At 38.4% G+C, this 21,572-nt stretch overlaps 1 protein-coding gene across 5 annotated transcripts in view; it reads right to left on the reverse strand.

Moving 5' to 3' along the window:
• Positions 1 to 18,084, reverse strand: part of LOC110105275 (protein CLT2, chloroplastic) — a 32,262-nt gene extending 14,178 nt beyond the window's left edge. Inside the window, exons 1-6 of one of the 5 annotated variants that reach the window (XM_028696083.1) lie at positions 17,553 to 17,684; positions 17,013 to 17,091; positions 16,736 to 16,929; positions 5,046 to 5,191; positions 4,827 to 4,864; positions 3,913 to 4,028 (exon numbers count right to left, since the gene is read on the reverse strand). In XM_028696083.1, the coding sequence (XP_028551916.1) occupies positions 3,913 to 4,028; positions 4,827 to 4,864; positions 5,046 to 5,127 (236 nt within the window). In that variant the 5' untranslated portion in view covers positions 5,128 to 5,191; positions 16,736 to 16,929; positions 17,013 to 17,091; positions 17,553 to 17,684. Of the gene's footprint in view, positions 1 to 3,912; positions 4,029 to 4,826; positions 4,865 to 5,045; positions 5,225 to 16,735; positions 16,930 to 17,012; positions 17,092 to 17,552 lie in introns of all 5 variants that reach the window. The other 4 variants (XM_028696082.1, XM_020834708.2, XM_028696081.1 and 1 more) reach the window with 4 other exon arrangements.
• Positions 18,085 to 21,572: the final 3,488 nt, after the last annotated feature.

Raw genomic sequence — 21,572 nt, forward strand, 5'->3', positions numbered from 1 at the left:
ACACACACACATATATATATATATATATATATATATATATATATATATATAACAACTATAAAAGAACAAAAATTACGAAATAAGAACAAGCATTAAGCACAAAAAAACTTACAAGAAATTCGTAGCGAGCTTGGAATACTCATCTATGGGCATAAATAGAACCACCTCACTATCTCTAGAGCCCTCCTCAACAAAAGAGCATAAAACTACATAAAAGAGTAAGGTAACACTCCTATTTATTGAAGGGAAGAATGACTCCTTGCGGACCCACCACATAAAATTACAAACATTAAAGACAAAAAAATCACATTTTGAAATGAACTTAAAGGATTCCTATCCTTCTTCTATGTCGTCGGATCCGCAACCAATACACCTAAGTGGACAGAAGGATGAAGGAAATCTTTTTAAATTTCAAAATGAAATTTTATGCGCATTTCAATGATAAGCATCCACACAAAATAGCTGAAATTACTTTTGGACAATGGCTGAGGTTAGAAACAAAGGAAATAAAAACCCATGTTTCAGTCCCTAGAGTCGATTGATGCCTTCAAGAGAGGGAGGGGAGAGGAATGGGAAAAGAAAAAATTTTGGAAGAAAATAGCTATCTTTTCATTGTTGAATTATGGCCTAAAAGGCAATTATTATAGAAGGAATAAATTTAAAAAGAAGACCTTATTCAACCTAATTGAAATCCATAATTAAAAATAATAATAATCCCTAAGAAAATTTCACAACACAAGCAACCCAATCTTTAAATAACCAATTAGAAAATATCAAATTTAAAACAAAATAAAACATTTTTATCCTAAAGCTAGACTTATCCCAAGGAAGGCTAGTCCTTATTAGTATATCTTATCCTAGTCAGCCAATGTTCTACGTGTTGTTCCTACGAATAATTAATGATCTAACTTTCAAAATATTGATCTCCTTTGTATGATGCCTGATTGATGACTCAATTATTGTTGTAATTGCTATTGACGTCTTCTTCGATCTAAGCACTATGAAATGAGAATTACTATGGTCAGCAGTCATCATAAAGAAATCAAAACCAAATAAGAAAATACTAATATAATGCACAAACTATATAAAAAGCTTCTCTTACAAATCTCTTTGAAATGGATGGTCAGGTTGATCATCCCTTTCATTAACTTATCTTTTGATAATAGGTCCCCTTTAATGATTATTTCAATCCTATCAAATAACAGCTTTAAGTTGAGGAAAAGCTAATCTTCCTTCTTGCCAACCAAATAACTCAACTTTGTTTGACAATTAATATTTCCAGAGACTTCTAGGAGATTTTTAGAGCTTATTTTAAACACTTGAATTGTTAGAACCTTTTGGAACATGAATTTTATATAGCATTGCAACTTTAGGAGTCCCCTGTATTATGGTTCCCTATAGTGTTAATATCCGCTTCTACAAATATTCTAAATCATATACTGGGTACATTTAGACGGTGCTCCTGTACGAATTAAAAAGAAAAAGGAATATATATTACATAAATTTTATGAATGAATATGATGGATTTTATATGATGGGATATGTATGATGAGATATGTTTAAATGAAACAAATGCAAGGAAATGAATAAAGTAAAGCAAAAGTACACCAATATAAAGGTTAATTCTATTGTATTTTAGTGAATTTTATGCATATTAAGTGATGATGAGAATTACCCAGTGAGTTTACACTGTAAACTCAACCCATCCTCCTAATGTTTCAGGTAAGTTTTCAGTGATTTCAAAATGGCTGAAAGAGAAGAACTTGTCTATGGAAGGCGGCATGCAAATGACGACAGGTAATTTATGATTTGTGTATTAGTGACTCTTCAGTTAATAGAAAAGTTTATGTTGATGAGTTATTATTATATTGATGGAAATGTAATATTGTCCGACTTTTCGTACCCGCCTCATTAGATCGAGCATCCAGGCCGGGTCGTGACATACGACTTGGTTTGGTTCGGTTCTATAGTAATGTCTCCACCATAGAGCTTTCAAAAGTTGATAACGCACTGACTTCTCATTTTGTTGCTTGAATTAGCTAAAGGTAGGCTCTTTAATCTCTTTAATGATGGAAGCGACTCCACTAGTAACAACTCTTGCACCATTGCTTTTTTAGACGACATTGTTTTTTTTTATACTAATATCTTTGGGTAGCTTAAGGTACACTATTTTGTAACTGCATGTGGTCTTTACAACTCCTTGTTAGCCTTTTACTTTAATGAAATCAATTTTGATGATTGAATTAAGGTACATCAATAGATTTAGCAAAAATATGTTGGAGATGGGCTATATGTCTTCCTAAATGGACCTCTTTGGTGATAATCTTTATGCCTCCTTAACAAATGATATTGATGCGCCTTGGAAGCAAAGACAGCTAGATAAGAAGAATAATGCTGGAGTACAAATATACGGGGCTGATTTTTTATTACTCTTCCAATAATAGTGAAAGATACAATTAATCTATTATTCAAGAGGAAGATTGATTTTCCGACAAACTCTAGCTGCTGCTAGTAAACTCACAAACAAGCTTAGCACGCATAGGATGATAATCCTAACAAAACTCCCTCTTAAATAGCCATAACACACAATAAACCTAATGAAAAACCTTCCTAAACAACTCCCCTTTAATTCCTCCTACTTACATAATAAATAATAGCTCCCCTGGGCCCCACAAGGGGGCCCGAAATTCCCCCTGCTGGCGTATCAATACTCTTGCCCCATTGCTTTTTTAGAAGACATTGTTTTTTTTTTTTTGTACTAATATCTTTGGGTAGCTTAAGGTACACTAATGTGTAACTGTATGTGGTCATTAAAACTCCTTTTTAGCCTTTTAATTTGGTGAAATCAATCATTGATGATTGAATTAAGGTACATAAATAGATTTGGCAATAGTATGTTAGAGATGGGTTATTTGTCTTCCTAAATGGACCTCTTGTGTGGTAATCTTTATGCCCCCTTAACAAATGATACTGATGTGACTTGGAAGCAAAGATAGTAAGATAGATAAGAAGAATAATACAGGAACACAAATATGGGGGCTAATTTTTTATTTCTCTTTCAACAATAGCAAAAGATATAATTGATCTACTATTTGAGAGGTAGATTGACAATATTCTCCCACAAACTCTAGCCGCCGCTAGGAAACTCACAAAACAAGCTTAGCACACATAAGATGATAACCCTAGACAAAAGTCCCTCTTAAATAGCCATAACACACAACAAACATAATGAAAAACCTTCCTAAATAACTCACCCTTGATTCCTCCTCGTACATAATGAATAATAACTCCCCAGGGCCCCACAAGGGGGGTTGAAATTCCCCCTCCTATTGTATCAAAGATGAACCAAAATAGGCCCACCATGGGACTATTTTGGTTCATTTTCAAGGACTTGAAGGACCAAAATGGTCCTTCAATATAGTTGCAAAAGGATTATTTTGATCCTTCATAAAAAATTAAGGGGCAATTTTGGCCTCCTCCCATTTCAATTATATGAATCTAAAAGAATATTGCATTATATAAACTAATAAACTTTATTTCAAGCAAATGGATCCATAAGTCATAATATTGTTGACACATTTGAATGTTGTCAACTAAGCTTGTCGTTTGTGTTTGGCTTGACAATAAACAAGCCAAACATGAACATGATTTTTTAACTCGTCCAAAAATTTCAGCTTGCTTGTGATCGGCTCAATAGTTAACAAACCAAACTTAAACAAAGCTCCATTTTTTCATGTGCAGCTCAATTATAGTCCTACACTCCTAATTGTGGCATTACATTGGAGCATTTTGCAAATTTTATCCTCAATGAACCACCAAAACACTTTGTTTTCTGCACATAAGTTGAGGGAGTCTGTAAGTAAATCGAATAGGATTGCGTTGATATTGGATAAATAAAACAAGAAAGCATACCTTGCTACAGCTAAGATCACTCCTGCTGTTACAAGCAAGCATCCAAGAATTTGGTTTAATGAGTACCTTCTTCTTAATATCAATACAGATAAGACAAGCTGCCATACCAGGAAAGCCTGCAAGCAGCCAAAAAAAAAAACCCACGCGGGTTCATAGATATAATTATGATGCAAACTTTTCGAGTTGAATGGAGGCTTCCACCAAGCAAAAGCGAATATATCTACCAGGTATTCAATTTACTCCTAAAAAAGTTCTACATAAGTATATGGTACACCCACTCAAGTGGCTAGTTGAAAGAACAGATTCTGTTTGATTCTAAAAGGTTCAAACCAGAATAAGTTATTGGGTCAAGTCAGGGTAGTGCTTATAGATTGGAATTGTTAAGGTTGAAGTCTAACTGATTAATTATGTTTAATCACATCGTTAGAATGGACTGAGAGAACATCCAATAGATTAGGCTTACCAGCAAATCTTATTTTAGAATTGGTTTACTTCTTTAAAGCATCTCTGGTTGGACCAGTTGTCTCAGACTCCCAGTAACAAAAAATTATTATGTGCGGTGTCCGGATGTGCTCAGAGTCCAATCCGGACGTGCCATGTCACCCAATACACAGTGCATTGGGTGACGTAGAGCGTCAGGATTGGGACACATCCGGAGTCCGCACGTAATAATCTCTCCCCAGTAACACAGAAAGGATGTTGGAGAATCAGTAGAGGTCATATCAATCAGCAAGAAGGTGACCATTACTAGAGACAGAATGTTTATTTGAAGAATCATTACCATGAAAAAACCAATATTGATTGCTATAATATTAGACCAAAGTAATGTAATTCAGATAAATCTGCAGTGTTATTGAGGAAAAAGAAATTCTGCCATTATTTTTTTATTGCAAACGAAATAAAATAAGCATCACCTGAGATAATATAGGTATTGCAGGTCCCGGAAGCATAGCTGTACGCAGCAAAAAAAGGTAAAAGGAATGAAAAGGCATCAGAGCATTCAAATCACTTTTAAAAGCTAATTCTATGCCCAAAGAATAAGGTTATTAATTTCCATTTTACAAGCATATTAAAAAGAAAACTACCAGCACATCTAACTAAAGCATTGATATAATTTTTTTTTTTCAATTTACCTCCAGCAGACATCCCACAAGCAACTCCAAGGGCCTCTAGAAGACCAATAGCCATAAATCGAGATTTTGGAACTGCCAGCATTTCTTTGGTAACAATTCCAAAGTTGCATCTAACATAAAGAATAGAGAAATATACTGCCACATACCTGCGTTTAAAAACTGTTTGCTTTACACAATAACTGACATAAGTAGATGAGTAAGACATCTGGATCAATAAATATGTTGTGATAAAAGAATAAAGGCGAGGCAATCAAAAACAAAGTTGAAAGTAAAAAAAAAAAAAAGATATTTTATACAATAAAATCAGCTAAAAAGAAAAGTTGAAAGTATGGATACCAATGCCTAAAACATGGAAATCAACCAACGATAATGATGACCATTGTTCCCAAAGGACAAATTCTGTATGTACAGATTCTCCACATAGAAGAGGAGCTCTGACTCTTGAATTCAGTGTGAAGCAAACCAATTTTGCAAGCCGAAAATGAGAGCAAGCCAATCAAATTTCAAGAGAGACGTCATCTTTAGTGTGAACTCTCCGCTTGCACACATTGTTAAAGTGAGCCTAACCCCAGGAATTGTCCCTCACAATAAATTAAGATGCTTAAGCCAAATAATTCAAAGGACTGAACACAGTTCAACAGAACTTCTGCGGTGATTCTTTCTAATTTCTCTTGTAGGCACATACTTCTTGAAAGCAAGAAAGAAATGTTGTGTAACATTGAAGTCTATCCATGTGTTGGCAACGTTTTATGATGTTTCTAAACAGCTGTTAGCTATTAATAAAGTTTCCTACCAGCCTATCCAAGTTCTAAGAGGTCTAAATGTTTGCATCAAGTAATTGCACTTGGTTGTAAGGAAGTTTGTAGAATTTGTCAATTAAGAATTAAGGTTCTTGTGTCTTGTTTCCTTGTTGGTGAGTCATCAGTGTTAATTGTCCTATTAGTTCTCATACTAAGTTGCTTAATATAGGGTGTGATGTAGTTGATTGGAGGAAGAATTGGATCGACTAGAAGGGAAACTGATACGGCCAGGCTGGACAAGGCAAGGAGGTTAAGGGGGTGAGGCCCAGTAGGGAATTAATACATTGTATTAGGAGAAAATCTACTAGGAAAACCTTTCCTAATGAGATCATTTCCTAATTGAATTATTTTCAAATTAGTGATGAAGGTATCTTAGGAAGGGGACTGAATAAGGAAATCATTTCCTAATGAAATCCTTTCCTAATTGAATTATTTTCAAATTAATGAGATAGATATATTAAGAAGGGGGCTAATTTAGTAGGGAGAGAGGAAGCCTATTGTCCATAGTAAGGTTTATTTTATTCTTATGCATAATTTTATCTTGAGTGGTGTAGTTTTCTTTTGAGAGGGATCCTAAAAGACGCCAAGGGTTTGCGAGAGAAGATCCTCCTCTCGAAAGAGAATCAATTATATCTTGCTTCTTGTTATTTGATTTCCTAGCAATAAAATTCTGTTATTTTGCTAAAATGTACTGTTGTTCACTGATTTTTGTTGTTCAAGACGTATCAAATTGGCATCAGAGCACGTTCCTAGATCAAAAAACAGATTTTTGTTGCTGATTTATGTTGTGATCTTTCTTATCATCCGCTAATTTCAGCTGTTTGGAGGGCATAACAGCGTCAAAGTTGCTGTTTTTCACCAGGAAGACCTTGATCCGGATACCAAGGTGGAAAAAGAGTTTGAAGCATTGGAAGAAAGGTTGGAGGGGGAAGTAGGGCAACTACGAGTGGAAGTGGGGATCAATAAATGAACGTATTTCAGCGATAGAATGAACGTTTGGGAACATGGAGGAAATGATGAAGCGGGTGTTCGAGCTTCATACTAAAAAGGTTCCGTCGGGAACAAGAAGAATCAGGAAGATGGACAAGGAAATGAAAATTTTAAGGGAGGAAGAAACACCCCCACTTGGAGCCTATTCCAAGAAGGGGGATGGGTTGGGAGTATGCAGGAAGGAGGGAATGGGAAGAAGAGGGCAGGCGGGCTAGATTTGGAGGAAGAAGAGGATATGAACGACGAAGGGAAGATGGGGAACAATGGAGGAACCACAATAGTCACGCCATGGGAGGAATAGGGGTAAAAGGGGATATTGGGGCAAAGGAGATTAGAAGATTAGGAAGCTGAAAATGCATGTATTTGAAGGAGATGACGTACATAGGTGGATATACAGGGTGGAGAGATATTTTACAGTAAACAGTTGATAGAAGATGAGAAATTGATGTTCTCCACCCAATGTCTAGAAGGAAAGACACTAGCATGGTACTAATGGCAAAAGGCAAGGTAATCAATCTGTTCGTGGGATGAGTTCAGGGAACGCTTCTTGGAGCACTTCAAGTTCAACAAAATGGGAATTACTATGAGCAATTCTTTGCCTTGACACAGGAGGGCACTGTGATGGAGTATTGGGAAATATTTGAGCTTCTATCAGGATGTGTAGGGAGATTATCAGAGGCAATATTAGAGAGCAATTTCATGAAAGGCCTCAAACCAGAGTTGAGGGAAGCAGTACGGGTGGCAAGACCCCGTGATCTGGGAGAGACAATGGAGTTGGCACAGATGATTGATAATAAGAAGTCACTACAGAAGAGTAGTAAATGAGGCAATAGAGGAAGCTCTTACCGCACGGCAACCATTTTCCTGGCACCTAGGGTGCAAACCGTACCAATTAAAAGGGAGATGCCAAAGGAGGGCAGTTCAGGAGCCCAACTAAGAGGAGATTTCAAAAGGCTGATTGAGACCAAATTACAAGACAAGATAGCAAAAGGACTATGTTTCAGATGCGACGAGAAATTTACACCGGGATATAGGTGTAAAAATCGCACATTGTAGGTTCTCATTTTGTGTGATGGGGAAGAGGTGGATGAAAAAAAGGAATTTTAGGAGGAAGAAGAGGAAGGGGAGCCCGTGCGTTTGGAGGTGACGAAAGTTTCATTGAACTCTGTAGTGGGATCTATGATGCACCGACACGGCACTTAAAGAGGGTAAGCAGTGTCGGACACGGACACGCGTCGGACACGGCATAGACACGTCCGACACGGCATTAGAGTGTCGCAATTTAAAAAATTAAAATTAAAATCGGACACGCGTGTCCGACATGCATGTCCGGTTATTAAATGAGGTATCGCTATGTACATGCTCGGTATCGCTATGTACATGCTCGGTATCGCTAGGTACATGCTCGGTATCGCTAGGTACATGCTCGGTACCGCTCAGTACATGCTCGGTACCGCTCAATACATGCTCGGTACTGCTCAGTACATGCTCGGTACCGCTCAGTATATGCTCGGTACTGCTCAATATATGTTCGGTACTACTTAGTACATGCTCGGTACCGCTCAATATATGCTAAGTACCGCTCAGTACATGCTTGGTACCGCTCAGTATATGCTCGGTACTGCTCAATATATGCTCGGTATTGCTAGGTGCATGCTCGGTACCGCTCAGTATCACTAGGTACATACTCGGTACTGCTAGGTACATGCTCGGTACTGCTAGGTACATGCTCGATACTGCTAGGTACATACTCGGTACCACTCAGTACCGCTAGGTACATGCTCGGTACTGCTAGGTATATGCTCGGTATTGCTAGGTACTTGCTCGGTATCACTCGGTATCTTCCCATACAAACACTTTACGAACTTTAAAAACAAGCAGAACTTCAAAATTACTCTTACAATAAAATTTTGTTCCGGGGGCGCTGCCCCCGGAAACCTGTGTCTGTGTCGTGTCGTGTCCGTGTCCGTGTCGGTGCATCATAGAGTGGGATTCACCCTGAATCACACAATGAAGGTAAGGGGGCGTATAAGAGGAGAGGCGGTGATGATCCTAGTGGATAGTGGGGCTACCCACAACTTTAAATCAAACCAGGTGGAAGACAAACTAGGGCTGAAACTGGTAGACACGTGAGGGTTTGGAGTGATGATGGGTACCAAAAAAGTAGAGAAGAGCAGAGGGATATGTCAGAGTTTGGTGGTAGAGCTACAAGGGATCCACATCAGGGAGGATTTTCTTTCATTGGAGTTAGGAAGTACTGACTTGATCTTGGGCATGAAATGACTATAAACTTTGGGTGAGACCAAGATGAACTGGAAGGCTTTGGCTATGGAGATTCAGGTGGAGGGGAGAAGGGTGGAAATTAAGGGAGACCCCAGCTTATCAAAGGCAATGGTTTCGTTGAAAACCATGGTTCACGCCCTTCCAAGGGAAGGAGATGAATTCTTGGTGGAGCTCGACAGTCTAGAGGGAGGAGAGGCAGAGGGTGAAGAGGACATTCCTGGCATTGTCCAGCCCATGCTTCAGCAGTTCAAGAAGGCCTTCCAGCTTCCCCAAGGATTGCCACCCCCACAGGAGCACAAGCGCTCTATTATTATGAAGGAGGGAGTTTCCCCCATTCATATTCAACCCTATCAATACCCCCATATACATAAAGATGATATTGAGAAACTAATTCGGGAGATGCTTGGAGCTGAAATCATAAGGCCCTATGTGAGCCTCATCTCAAGTCCTGTATTATTAATGAAGAAGAAGGATAAGAACTTGAGGTTTTGCGTAGACTATCGTTCCTTAAATAAGGAAATAGTACCAGACAAATTTCTCATAACTTTCATCGATGAGTTGTTAGATGAGTTGCATGAATATGTGATATTTTCCAAAATCGACTTGAAATCCAAATATCATCATATTAGAATGCGGACAGGAGACATCCACAAGACAGTTTTTCGGACGCACAAAGGGCCATTATGAGTTTTTGGTGATGTCGTTTGGCCTCATTAATACACCGGCCACCTTCTAGTCCCTGATGAAAAAGAATTCCAGCCCTACTTACGAAGATTTGAATTGTTTTTTTTTTTAAATGATATATTGGTTTACAACAGGTAAGAAGGAGAATATTTCGAGTATCAAGGAGTTGTGCTGTCAACCTTAAGGGAGCACTCCTTATATGCCAATAAGAAGTAATGTTCGTTTGCCCAGCCCATACTATGCGGCATGTGATATCTCAGAAAGGAGTTGCAGCAGACCAGAGTAAGATTGAGGCCATGCTCAAATGGCCCATACACAAAAATCTGAAAGAACTGAGAGGATTCTTGGGACTCATTGGCTACTATCGAAAATTTGTGAAGGGAAATGGATTAATAGCAGGGCCATTGACAGAACAGCTCAAGAAGAACAACTTCAAGTGGAAAGAATCAGCCACACCGACTTTTGAGGAGTTGAAGAAGGTTATGACCAGTGTGTCAATCTTAACCCTTCTGAATTTTAGCTAGTCTTTTATTGCGAAGATAGACACATCAAGTTTTGGGCCAGGAGCGGTACTTATGCAGAACCATAGGCCAATGGCCTATTTTAATATGGTGTTGACGGCCCGAGCCAAGCTCAAATCAGTCTACGAGAGGGAGTTGATGGCAATTAGGAGTGTCAATATTTGACAAGACCCAAAAACTCGACACGAAAATTTCAGATTTGAGTCATGATTTTTGACCTGTTTCAAAATTTGGGTTGGGTTCGGATTGACCCGTAACCCGAGAATGACCCGATTTTGACACACAATCATGTAGTTCGAACTTATTTATGAGATTTGGTCGAAGAAGCGCACGATGCGAAGAAAGCTTCACATCAAACAAACTCCCGTCGTTGCTTCCGATCAAAATGTTGTAAAGTCCGATCCGATCGGAAGGGAACGTCGTTCGTGGAGCGAAGTCAAACAATAATGAAGGAGCCGGCTGCCTATAAAAAGCAAACCCTAGACGCCTTTAAGCACACGAAATAGAGAAAGTTACCTTCACAACGAGCGAACTCCAATTGTTGCTTCTGATCAAAATGTTGTAACTTCCGATCTGATCGGAAGGGAACGTCGTCCGTGGAGCGAAGTCGAACAACAACGAAAAACTGAAGGCTGGCAATAGTCTCACGGGTCGGGTCGGGTTCAAGTCTGAAAACTGACCCGTTTGCAAAAACGAGATGGGATCGGGTTGACCTGAATAGTGTCGGTTTAGTTCCGGGTTCGACCCAAACCTGACCCGTGACCAGAAATTGACACCCCTAATGGAAATTGTGTTGGTCATTCATAAATGGCAATCGTATCTCCTTGGAAGACATTTCATCATCAGAACAGACCAGAGAAGTTTGAAGTATTCGTTGGAGCAAAGAATAATCACTAAGGAGCATCATATGTGGCTTTCCAAGTTATGGGTTATGACTTTGAAATTCAATATCGATCCAGAGTGGAAAACAAAGTAGCAGATGGGTTATTCAAGTGCATGGGGAAACCCCAAATTATGGCATTGTTTGTGCCTTTGGTGGTTGACTAGGAAGCACTAAGAAATTTAGGGAGGAGCTGGCAGGAAACAAGGACAGTCATCCAGGATATTCAGTAGTATGACAGAACATACTTCATGAGGGGTGCTTTATACTTCCATAGACCTCTTCTTACATTCCTTGCTTACTACAGAAGTTCCATGGGACAGCTATTGGGGGACATACGGGACTCCAAAAAGACATACCATCGACTATCTGCAGAGTTATGTTGGGAGGGTATGAAGAAGGATGTCGAGAAGATGGTGGCTAGCTGTGACATATGCCAAAGGAACAAGTATTTAGCAACGTCTCTAGGAGGGCTCCTCCTGCAGTTAGCTCTATCATAAGAAGTGTTGGAGGAGGTGACCATGAATTTCATTGAATGGTCTGCCCAAGTCAGAAGGATACACTACGATTATGGTGGTAGTGGATCGACTGAATAAGTATGCCCATTTTAGTCCCCTTCGCCACCCGCATATTGCAGTATTAGTAACTATGATTTTCATGAGGGAGGTGGTGAGATTACATGGGATCCTGTAATCTATCATTTTGGAACGAGATAGGATCTTTCTAAGCTAATTATTGAAGGAGTCTTTTAGGGGACCATTCTGAAAAGAAGCACTGCTTATCATGCTCAAACGAAGGCAAACAAAGGTGGTCAATCATAGTGTGGAAACTTATATACGGTGCTTTATATCAAACACATCCCAGTTGTGGGCAAAATGATTGGCATGAGCAAAATATTGGTATAACACTTCATATCATTTAGCAACTCAGACCACACCATTCAAAGTGCCCGCTGCACTTGATTTATTATAGACAAGGTAGCACACTAGTGGCTTCAACAGAGCAGTATTTGGAGGACAGAGAAAGGATATTGGCAGAACTAAAAGGACATCTGTTGAGATCCCAACAAATTATGAAAAGAAAAACATATGCACTAAGGAGGAACATTCATTTTTAAGTAGGGTATAGGGTTTATTTGAAGCTCTGTGCCAATAGACATAAATCTTTAGCATGAAGATAGAATGATAAGTTATCAGCCAGATATTTTGGTCCTTACGAGATAGTTGAGCGCATCGAGGCCGTGGCTTATTGCCTACAGTTACCACCATTATCAGCCATCCACCCGATATTTCATGTGTCCCAGTTGTGGCGGGCGATATGAGAGCATATTCCATCTTCTTTACTTCCCCCGACCTTGATGGAAGACATGGAGGTGTTGTTGGAATCATTAGAGGTCAAAGGAGTGCGCCAGCGAAATAACAGGAAGAAAATAGGTGATTATTAGGTGGAAAGACCTACCAGAGCATGAGGCCACATGGGAGGTTTATCAGATTATTCAACAGCAATTCCATGCATTCTACCTTGAGGACAAGGTGGAACTTATGGGGGAGAGTAGATACGACAGGGCTTGACAAGGCAAGAAAGGAGGTTAAGGGGGTGGGGGCCAACAGGGAATTAATACATTATATTAGGAGGAAATCAACTAGGAAAACCTTTCCTAATGAAATCCTTTCCTAATTGAATTGTTTTCAAATTAAGAAGGGAGATATATTATAAAGGGGGATGAATTAGTGAATCCTTTCCTAATGAGATCATTTCCTAATTGAATTATTTTCAAATTAATGAATGAGATATATTAGGAAGGGGGCCAATTTATGAGGGAGGGAGGAAGCCTATTTAAATCTATAGTATGGTTTATTTTATTCTTATGCAGAATTTTGTCTTAAGTGGTGTAGTTTTATTTTGTGAGGGATCCTAGCAACGTCAAAGGTTTGGGAGAAAAGATCGTCCTCTCGAAAGAGGATCAATTGTATCTTGCTTCTTTTTATTTGATTTTCTAGCAATAAAAGTCTATTATTTTACTGAAATTTACTATTGTTCGCTGATTTTTGTGGTTCAAGACGTATCAGAAACTAAGTAGGAAACCAATACAAGCTCTAAGCTCAAAATATCATATAATATTCATCATATCCTTTTCTCCTTACAATGTCTATATATAATAAGCTAAGAAATTTCTAGAAAATAAGAAGATAAGTTAGTCTCTAAGCTCTATTAAAACTAAGATGTTCCATATCAGGGTGAAATCCATAGTCTCTGCAACAACAACATCAAGCCTTTATCCCACTACGTGGGGTCGGCTACATGAATCCTTTTTCTCCATTGTGTCCTATTAAAAGTCAAATTCTCGTTTAAATCTAATAAAGAAAGGGCATTCCTAATATTTTATAACCAAGTCTTTTTAGGTCTACCCCTACCTTTCTTAACATAAGTCAAATCTAATACCTCTACACTCCTAACCGGGTCATCGGAAGGCCGCCGTTTTATGTGACCAAACCATCTAAGGAGACTCATATATTCCATTTTAGATCTACTCAAGCGAAAACCTTTAGACTCTAAGGTTGACCTCCATAATTCAAGTTTACCTTCAACTCCCTCTCTAGTCTTGTCAACAAGAAGAATATCATCAGTAAAAAGCATACACCAAGGTACATCCTCTTGCAAATGTCAAGTGAGAACATCCATGACTAAAGCAAAAAGATATGGGCTTAAGGCTGATCCTTGATGTTACCCAACCGAAATAGGGAAATACTTGATCAATCCACCTTGTGTTTGAACACAAGTAATAGCTCATGCATACATATCTTTAATGATTTGAATATAAGCATTATTGACTCCTTTCTTTTCAAGAACTCTCCATAGCACTTCTCTTGGAACTTTATCATATGCTTTTTTCTAAATCAATAAATATCATATGTAGATCCTCCTTATTTTCTATATATTTCTCCATCAAACCTCTTAATAAATGTATGGCTTCCATAGTCGACCTACCCGGCATGAATCCAAATTGATTTTGAGAAACATAGTCGACCTACCCGACATGAATCCAAATCCATAGTCTCTACCATTGATTAAAATTGTTATATAGGATGTTACTCATATCCCTATATTTTTACAAACTATAATGCACCAACACTTTATGATATCAAAGTATGCATGAATTGAAACATATAGGACATGGCATATGGCCAGCACGCATCAAATAGACCATTAATGATTCCTATTAAAAATAATAAATAAGAAAACAAGCTTCTCCGACAAAAAATGTCATGAGTTAAGTAAAATAATGATGATCGGAATGACGGACTTGCATAGAAACAAATGTTAATAAGAGGGTTTTATTTTTTTTTCAAATTATATTTTTATTTTTTTAAAATATCTATCATTAACATGTCCAACATTTATTTGTCCTATATTTTACTAACAAGTATATTTTATATATGTGTCGTATCATATATGTGTCCCATGTTTGTATTGTTGCATCATACATAACCAACTTTTTTATTCATACAGGTTAACTATATACCACCCAAGGTTTAAAATTGCGCAATTAGGTATTGATGCATTTTTTTGTTCTTGAGGCGAGGCGTAAGTCTCAAAAATAAAATAAAATAAAAATGTGTAAAGTAAAAATAAAGGTCCAAAATGATTTTTTATATAATACCTAAATAATATGTTAAATGATGACATTAACTTCCTATTAAATTATGAATTAATAAATTGGCATAGATACGAAACAAAAATTTGTGCAAGATGTAAAATGACAAGTGATAAATTACATGAAATAGAATTCAAAATCAAATATTATAAGAGTAAAAAAAATATTAAATATAAAAATTGCATAAAAGTATCATATAATATCATGTTCAACTCATGTTTAACTCTAAATTTCTTCTTACTTAATTCCCTACTCATTTACATTTAATTCCTAACGAAAGCTGAAATAGTGCAAGAACTCAGAAATCATCTTTATTGTCATCATTGAAGTGGTCTTTATTTGATTTGTCTCCATAACAAATTAGTCTATCCATTGCCTCATTTGGTGGAGTCAAATGACTCCCAATCTATTCTTCTTAATTTATTTCAATCATGACAATCTTTTATAAATGTTTTTCATCAACATAAATATGAGATTAATACTCCAAAATTTTTACATAGGTGGTGTGCAACTTTTAAGTGATCGTCGGTGACGACTACAATGGTGTTGGCTACGTACAGTCGAGAGGAAGTTGTTGTGGCTCGAATGTGCATGAAGGTGGGATTTATGTTAGTTTTAATAAAAACAATATACAAATAGGGTGAGGCATACGCCTCACGCTAGCGAGGCGATGCGTTCCTCAAGGCGGGGTCTTAGCCAAGTTGAGGCGCAAGCCTCATAAAAGAAGATAGATGCACAAGCCTTGATGTGTTTTTCAATAGAATTGCATGGAGGCGGGCCTCAAGGCAAGGCTCATATTGCACAACTTAAACAATGATGCCACCACCACTATAACAACTAAACTTTCATCAGATTTTAGCTTATCTAATTCATTATGTACTTTGATGTCTAGCTCCAGAGTCTTCAGATTATTAACAAATCTATCAGTTACTAACAACTCCATTGATTTTCCATGATAAATGTCAACAATCCTGATAAAATGTAATACTTGTTTACATCTGAGTATAATTAGAGAGGTGCATAATCTAGCTTCTCCACCAATACCACCATGGTCTTTATCTTCTAATTCTTCGTCCATGGTTAAATGGTGTGGGATAATCACAATTGTTAGATTCATTTCCACATTGCGCTTTAATCATGTGTTTATTTTGTTTCAATCATTTGTTGAAGAATGTTGCCTCCAACAATAGTTTAATGCATTTTAGCATTGTATTGTGAGCTCTTAGTCTATATAAGGGGTTATAAACTTATATTAGAGGCATCAAATTATTGAGTGATATATTGATTTACTACTATTCTCTTATTTTTTTTCTCCTATTGCCTGGTGGATTTTAGTTAAATGTACCACCTTCCTACTTTGGTCCCTCTTACCAAAACCTTTTATCTTCTCTTCTTCTTCGTTCTGCTGTGTCACATTATATCGGCAATGTCCATTTCAACCTCCACTTTGGATTACCCTAAGCTTAAACATTGAAAGAATGATGAATAACTTGTTTAGCTTAGAGTCACGATAAGCCACAGCTCTATCTAGTGGTGAAGGCGTCTACCATGCATTCAACAAACTCGCTGGAGATTCTTTAAATTTATGTTGTGCTTCAAGAATTTGAGATTGAATTCTTTCAAGCTCATGAAGATTGATGACCATAACACTCTTGGCAAGTGCATCACGAATGCTAACCAAATCTTCAGTTAATCTTTATCGTTCCATCAACCCTTTAACGATTCTTTCCTATTCCTCCAATTGCTTCTTAATTTCACAAATTAAGTATTCAATTCATCCATAAGATCACTAAGTAATCATACATGTAATGCTAACAAATAAAATCAGTATGGTTGAAGTAAGCATTAAGAATAATCATTTGTAACATGTTACTTACCAAGCTACCTCCCTTATGATGGAAGGAAAAAAATCTGTGACCCTTTAAGCTGGCATGGTTGGGAAACATCTGCAATATTTTTATCGATTTGGAATGGGCTAAGGATCCAGCTCCAAATCTTTTAGTCTATCATCTCCTTCCATAATAATTAACTTCCTCGAGGACGGATAGTCACATGTCACCACTTCTTTCATCTATTTTCAAAAGAGAGATGTTCCCCCTCTCAATCCTATACCTAGTTGTGCCTTGCAGCATAATTATAAATTTAGAAGATTACCCAATACCAAGCACTGGAGACCATTTCCTCCTCACCCCCAGCAAATGAGCAAAGTCTCTTAAAACATTTGAAGGAATGCCTGAAAGATTAACGCTTTTGTAAGCCCATTATTATATATAATTTTCTTATTTCTAACTTAGTGAGTGGGTTTTAGCTTGCCATCATTGTCAGGTTAAGGGTCGGAGCGTATGAAGTTCCTAGTAGAAACACAAGCTACCCCTGAAAGAACCGGTTAGGAGGGTCTCCATTTGTTGCAAACAGTAAATATACAAATAGATTCTAGATGGCATGTTACTCATATAGAAATCTCACAATCTTATAGAAAGATTTTGGGGAGGAAGACGAAGATTTAATCAATTAGGGTGCTTTTGATCAACCTAAACTGCATTAAATTTGATAGTAAAAAACATCAAGTTTCCTTACAAGTTTAATGTCCTAGTTTTAAAAAGCTTTCGCTTATAAAAAGAGAACTCTGCGAGAAACAACCCCTCCATCGTTAAACAAAACATCAAATAATAACTACTTGCCAAAGAAGCTCACCCGAAGGTCGTGACCTGGGCTAGAAAGAAGGGGTACTGCCTCATGGGAACGAGAGCAAGCTTATACAGGACTCGATTCGCCACAGCGAGAATTACCGTAGCGGCAGCCGCAGCGACTATACGTGCATCGGTGATGCCGGAATTCAGTTCCGTCTCTCTCTTAGAAGCAAGGATTGGAAGAAACGCGCTAGACCTCATCAAAATATGCGATAAATTTGAGATCCTTTTTTCGTAAACCCAAGAAACAGAACCAATGTTTCTAAAGTTCACTGCACAGGAAGCTGTCAGTGGGTTTCTAGGTTTTGTTCTTGAGAGTAGAGAATAGTTGACGGGCTTCACAACAATGGCTCGGCAAAGTAAGGAAGCTGGAGATGAAATCGACAGAAATGTGGAGGAGGAAAAATCCATGGAGTGCACCACACCGCTTTATATATGACAACGGAAGTTGCTGCGCCCTTTTGAAAGAATCTCCGCAAGTCGAGAGGCCATGAACGAGACTTCACGAGGATTGCCGCCGGTCACCGACACCAGACTATGAGTCAGCAGTTTGGTCGGGGTCAGGGTAAGCTTACCGGTTTATAGCTGATTCCCGGATGGCTAAAAAGTAAAAACAATTTCTTACATAATTTTTTTCTTTTACAATTTTCTTCACTCTAAAATAGGAACAATTATTATGTCCTATGACCGGACGTTGGACGTAGAGCTATGTTCGGCCGCCAATAACATATCGCCACGTGCTTTTATTCTCTACCGCGCGGCCCGACGACTTGACCCGGACCGGAACCCAGGATGCTATGTTCGCATATTGCGATGTATTACTCGGTATTGCATGACAATAACGAGAAATACCGCTCTGTGAAGACCAATACCGAGCAAATACCGAATTGTACCGAGTTTTTCTAGAAGACCAATACGGAGTTGTACCAATACCTAGAAAAACTCGATACAACTCGGTACAACTCGGTATTACTCGGTATTGCTCGGTATTGGTTATTGCCAAGCAAAATCGACCAATACCTAGCAATACCGAGTTGTACCAATACCTAGAAAAACTCGGTACAACTCGATACAACTCGGTATTACTCGGTATTACTCGGTATTTGCTCGGTATTGATTATTGCCGAGCAAAATCGATCAATTCCTAGCAATACCGAGTAATACCTAACAAAATCGAGAAATACCGAGCCATCCTGGGTCCATTCCGGGTGAGGTTGTCGGGGCGCGCGGTAAATAGTGAGAACGTGTGGCGTGATTCTACTGGAGGCCGAACGTAGAGCTACGTCCTGTGACCGGACCAAATAAAAGTTCCTAAAATAGGCCTAGTTCAACATAGGTGTTCATGTCATAGACTAGTCAAAGTGTCTATAATAGTCTTTAACCATCCAAAATGTATTATTTATCATTATAAATAGTGATAAATAAGGGATTACATTATAACCTCTCATATAGCCCTGTAAATAAGGGATTACAATGTACATTTAACTATTTAAGATATTATGACGTTTTCATTTTTCATAGAGAGTAGTTAACTTTAAAGTTCTTCAACTTACTCTCATTCTCCATTTCTCTTGCCTTGTATGCCTATTTAGACTTGTTAGTAGTCAAGGTATCACCCAATGATAGATTTGGATTCAACATCCTCTTAGTTGCAGTAAGTGTTGAGTGATTACAATGACCTAAACTTGAGCACTAAATAAAGCAAGGTAACACAAGCACGATAAGGAGTTGTCAGTGCACATGTAGATCTCAAATTTTATAATCCATCGAGATTTGATAGAGATGGAAGAAAGAGTGATAAGAATGATCCAATGAGCATTAGAGTGAGCATGAAAGAAGGCTCCATAGGCAAACATGTCAAAATAATCCTCAGACTTGGGATCTAAAGGGGGCGATCTTACAATGGGTGCTAACTTTGACACCTTCACTAGTGACAAAATAATCAACTTCCCCACTAAAGAGAGTGAGGAGGAAAGAGTTGTGACCAACAACTTGAGGAACTCGTCTTGTTTTCTCCAATATTCTTAGGGAACCCGCTCCCTCTCTAGGTACAACTGGAGAACTCACCATTTTTTTAATCACTTGGCGAACTCGCCCAATGTTGTAAGTCAGAGTAGTAAAAAAAAAAACATTCCACTAAAGTTAAGCCGTAGCAATCAGTTTTTGAACTGGATTAACTTCAAACTTAGGCAAGTCACAAGACCATCGTTTAAAAAATTTCAACTTACATGGATAACTCGGCTAAAAATAAAAGAGATGCAACGAGACTAAGTGCTTAAGGCTCTAGGAAAATTAACAGTTTGTGCTTAAGAAACTCGCCTCCTTATCTTAGCCGATTCACCTTTATAATTTTCTAAACCTTCAACAAGTAAAATTATTTATAGGGTAAAAAAACTTTAAAATATTATTGAAAAATAAGGTAATCAGTTATCACACTCACTTGCCCCTTTTTTCTCTTGCCTTTCAGGAGAACCCTACAAATTATTGACAAGGCTGCTTAAGTGCCTCAAAAATAACAAGAAGGAATTCTTGCCGTGAAAAATAAAAGCCTAGCGCTGTATTGTTGCTCTCCCTTTGTGATAAGATTAACAATAAGTATGAGTCTCCCATAATCAACAAGTCTAAAAAATTATCATATAAAAATTAAGGTATGACAAAAGGTGAGATTGATCGAAGGCAATAACGAGCAAGGTAATGCACAAGCAAGCCATACTACATGATTTATGCAAAGGTGGTGTTAGGGGTGTTAATTTCGGGTCACGAGTAAGGTTTGTGTCGAACCCAGAACTGACCCAGGTTTAAACGGGTCAACCATAACCCGACCCTGGTATGTAAATGGGTCGGAAATGCCGACACATACCCGATCCGTCGGGCTGTCGGGTTGACCCAACCCGAAACGGAACGCACGGGCAGGTGAGCGGGCGCTGACAGCCTCCGGCACGAGGGCGGCGGGCTGGCAAGCGTGAGTGGCCTCGGAAGGCGTGCGGGTGGCGGGTTGGCAGGCGCGGTGGCATGGGCGCGTGCGCGGGCAGGGCACGGGTTCGCACGGGCAGCCTGGGCAAGTTCGGCGGGCAGTTGATTTAACATGTTAGCGGGTTGACCCGGCAAACCGATGGGTCAAACCGAATCCGACCCGTTTTGAAATTGGGTCGGGTCAAACCCGAAGTTTTTGGGTTGAATTTGAGTCGAGTTTTCGTGTCGTGTCAAATATTGACACCCCTAAATGATGTATATATCACACACCCATGAGAGCCAACTCCTATAATTTATCATTCTTCACTCCTCAAACATTCGGTGGCCACAACTTAACATCTAATTATTTGGAGGAATTTTCTACTATAGACTCCATACTAGAGGAGTTTTTTAATTGTTTAAATTTGTCCAATATAAAATTAAAATAAATATATGGAGTCAGAATCTCTCCAACTAAATAATAACTAATTAAAAATTATATATACGGCTTTTTATTAACTTTAATAAACTATTTTTCCTTTATTTATATTCACAATGAAGCTTAAAATGTTTATAATAAAAGATATATAATTAGTAATGTATTTGGCTAAATCTTCATTCCTCTCCACTACAGGAAAATCACCCATTTCCGGCGGCCTTTTCCGACGGAAATTGAACCTTTTCCGGCGGTTTTGTAGTTTTCCGGCGGTTTTCCGACGGTTAATTTACCGCCGGTAAAAACGGCGTAGGAAAATAAATTCCGGCGGTTTTTACCGGCGGCAAATTATTCCGGCGGTTTGCCGGCGGTCATAAACCGCCGGTCAAATTAAAAAAAAAAAAATTCTTACCGTGAACGCCACCCCCCGGAAAGCCGCCGGTAATCCGTCGGAAAGCCACCGGAAAATTTTGTAGGAAATAAGCAGTCAAAACCCGCCGGAAATCCGCCGAAAAACTGACCGCCGGAAAGCCGCCGGAAAATTCCGCCGGTAATAAGTGTTTTTTCCTGTAGTGCTCATAGGAATAATACAGAAAATAGGACAACTCCAAACTTTCATACATATTTCATCTTGGA

The sequence above is a fragment of the Dendrobium catenatum genome, unplaced genomic scaffold (genome assembly GCF_001605985.2).
Source record: "Dendrobium catenatum unplaced genomic scaffold, ASM160598v2 fragScaff_scaffold_716, whole genome shotgun sequence".
Taxonomy (NCBI): Eukaryota; Viridiplantae; Streptophyta; class Magnoliopsida; order Asparagales; family Orchidaceae; genus Dendrobium; species Dendrobium catenatum.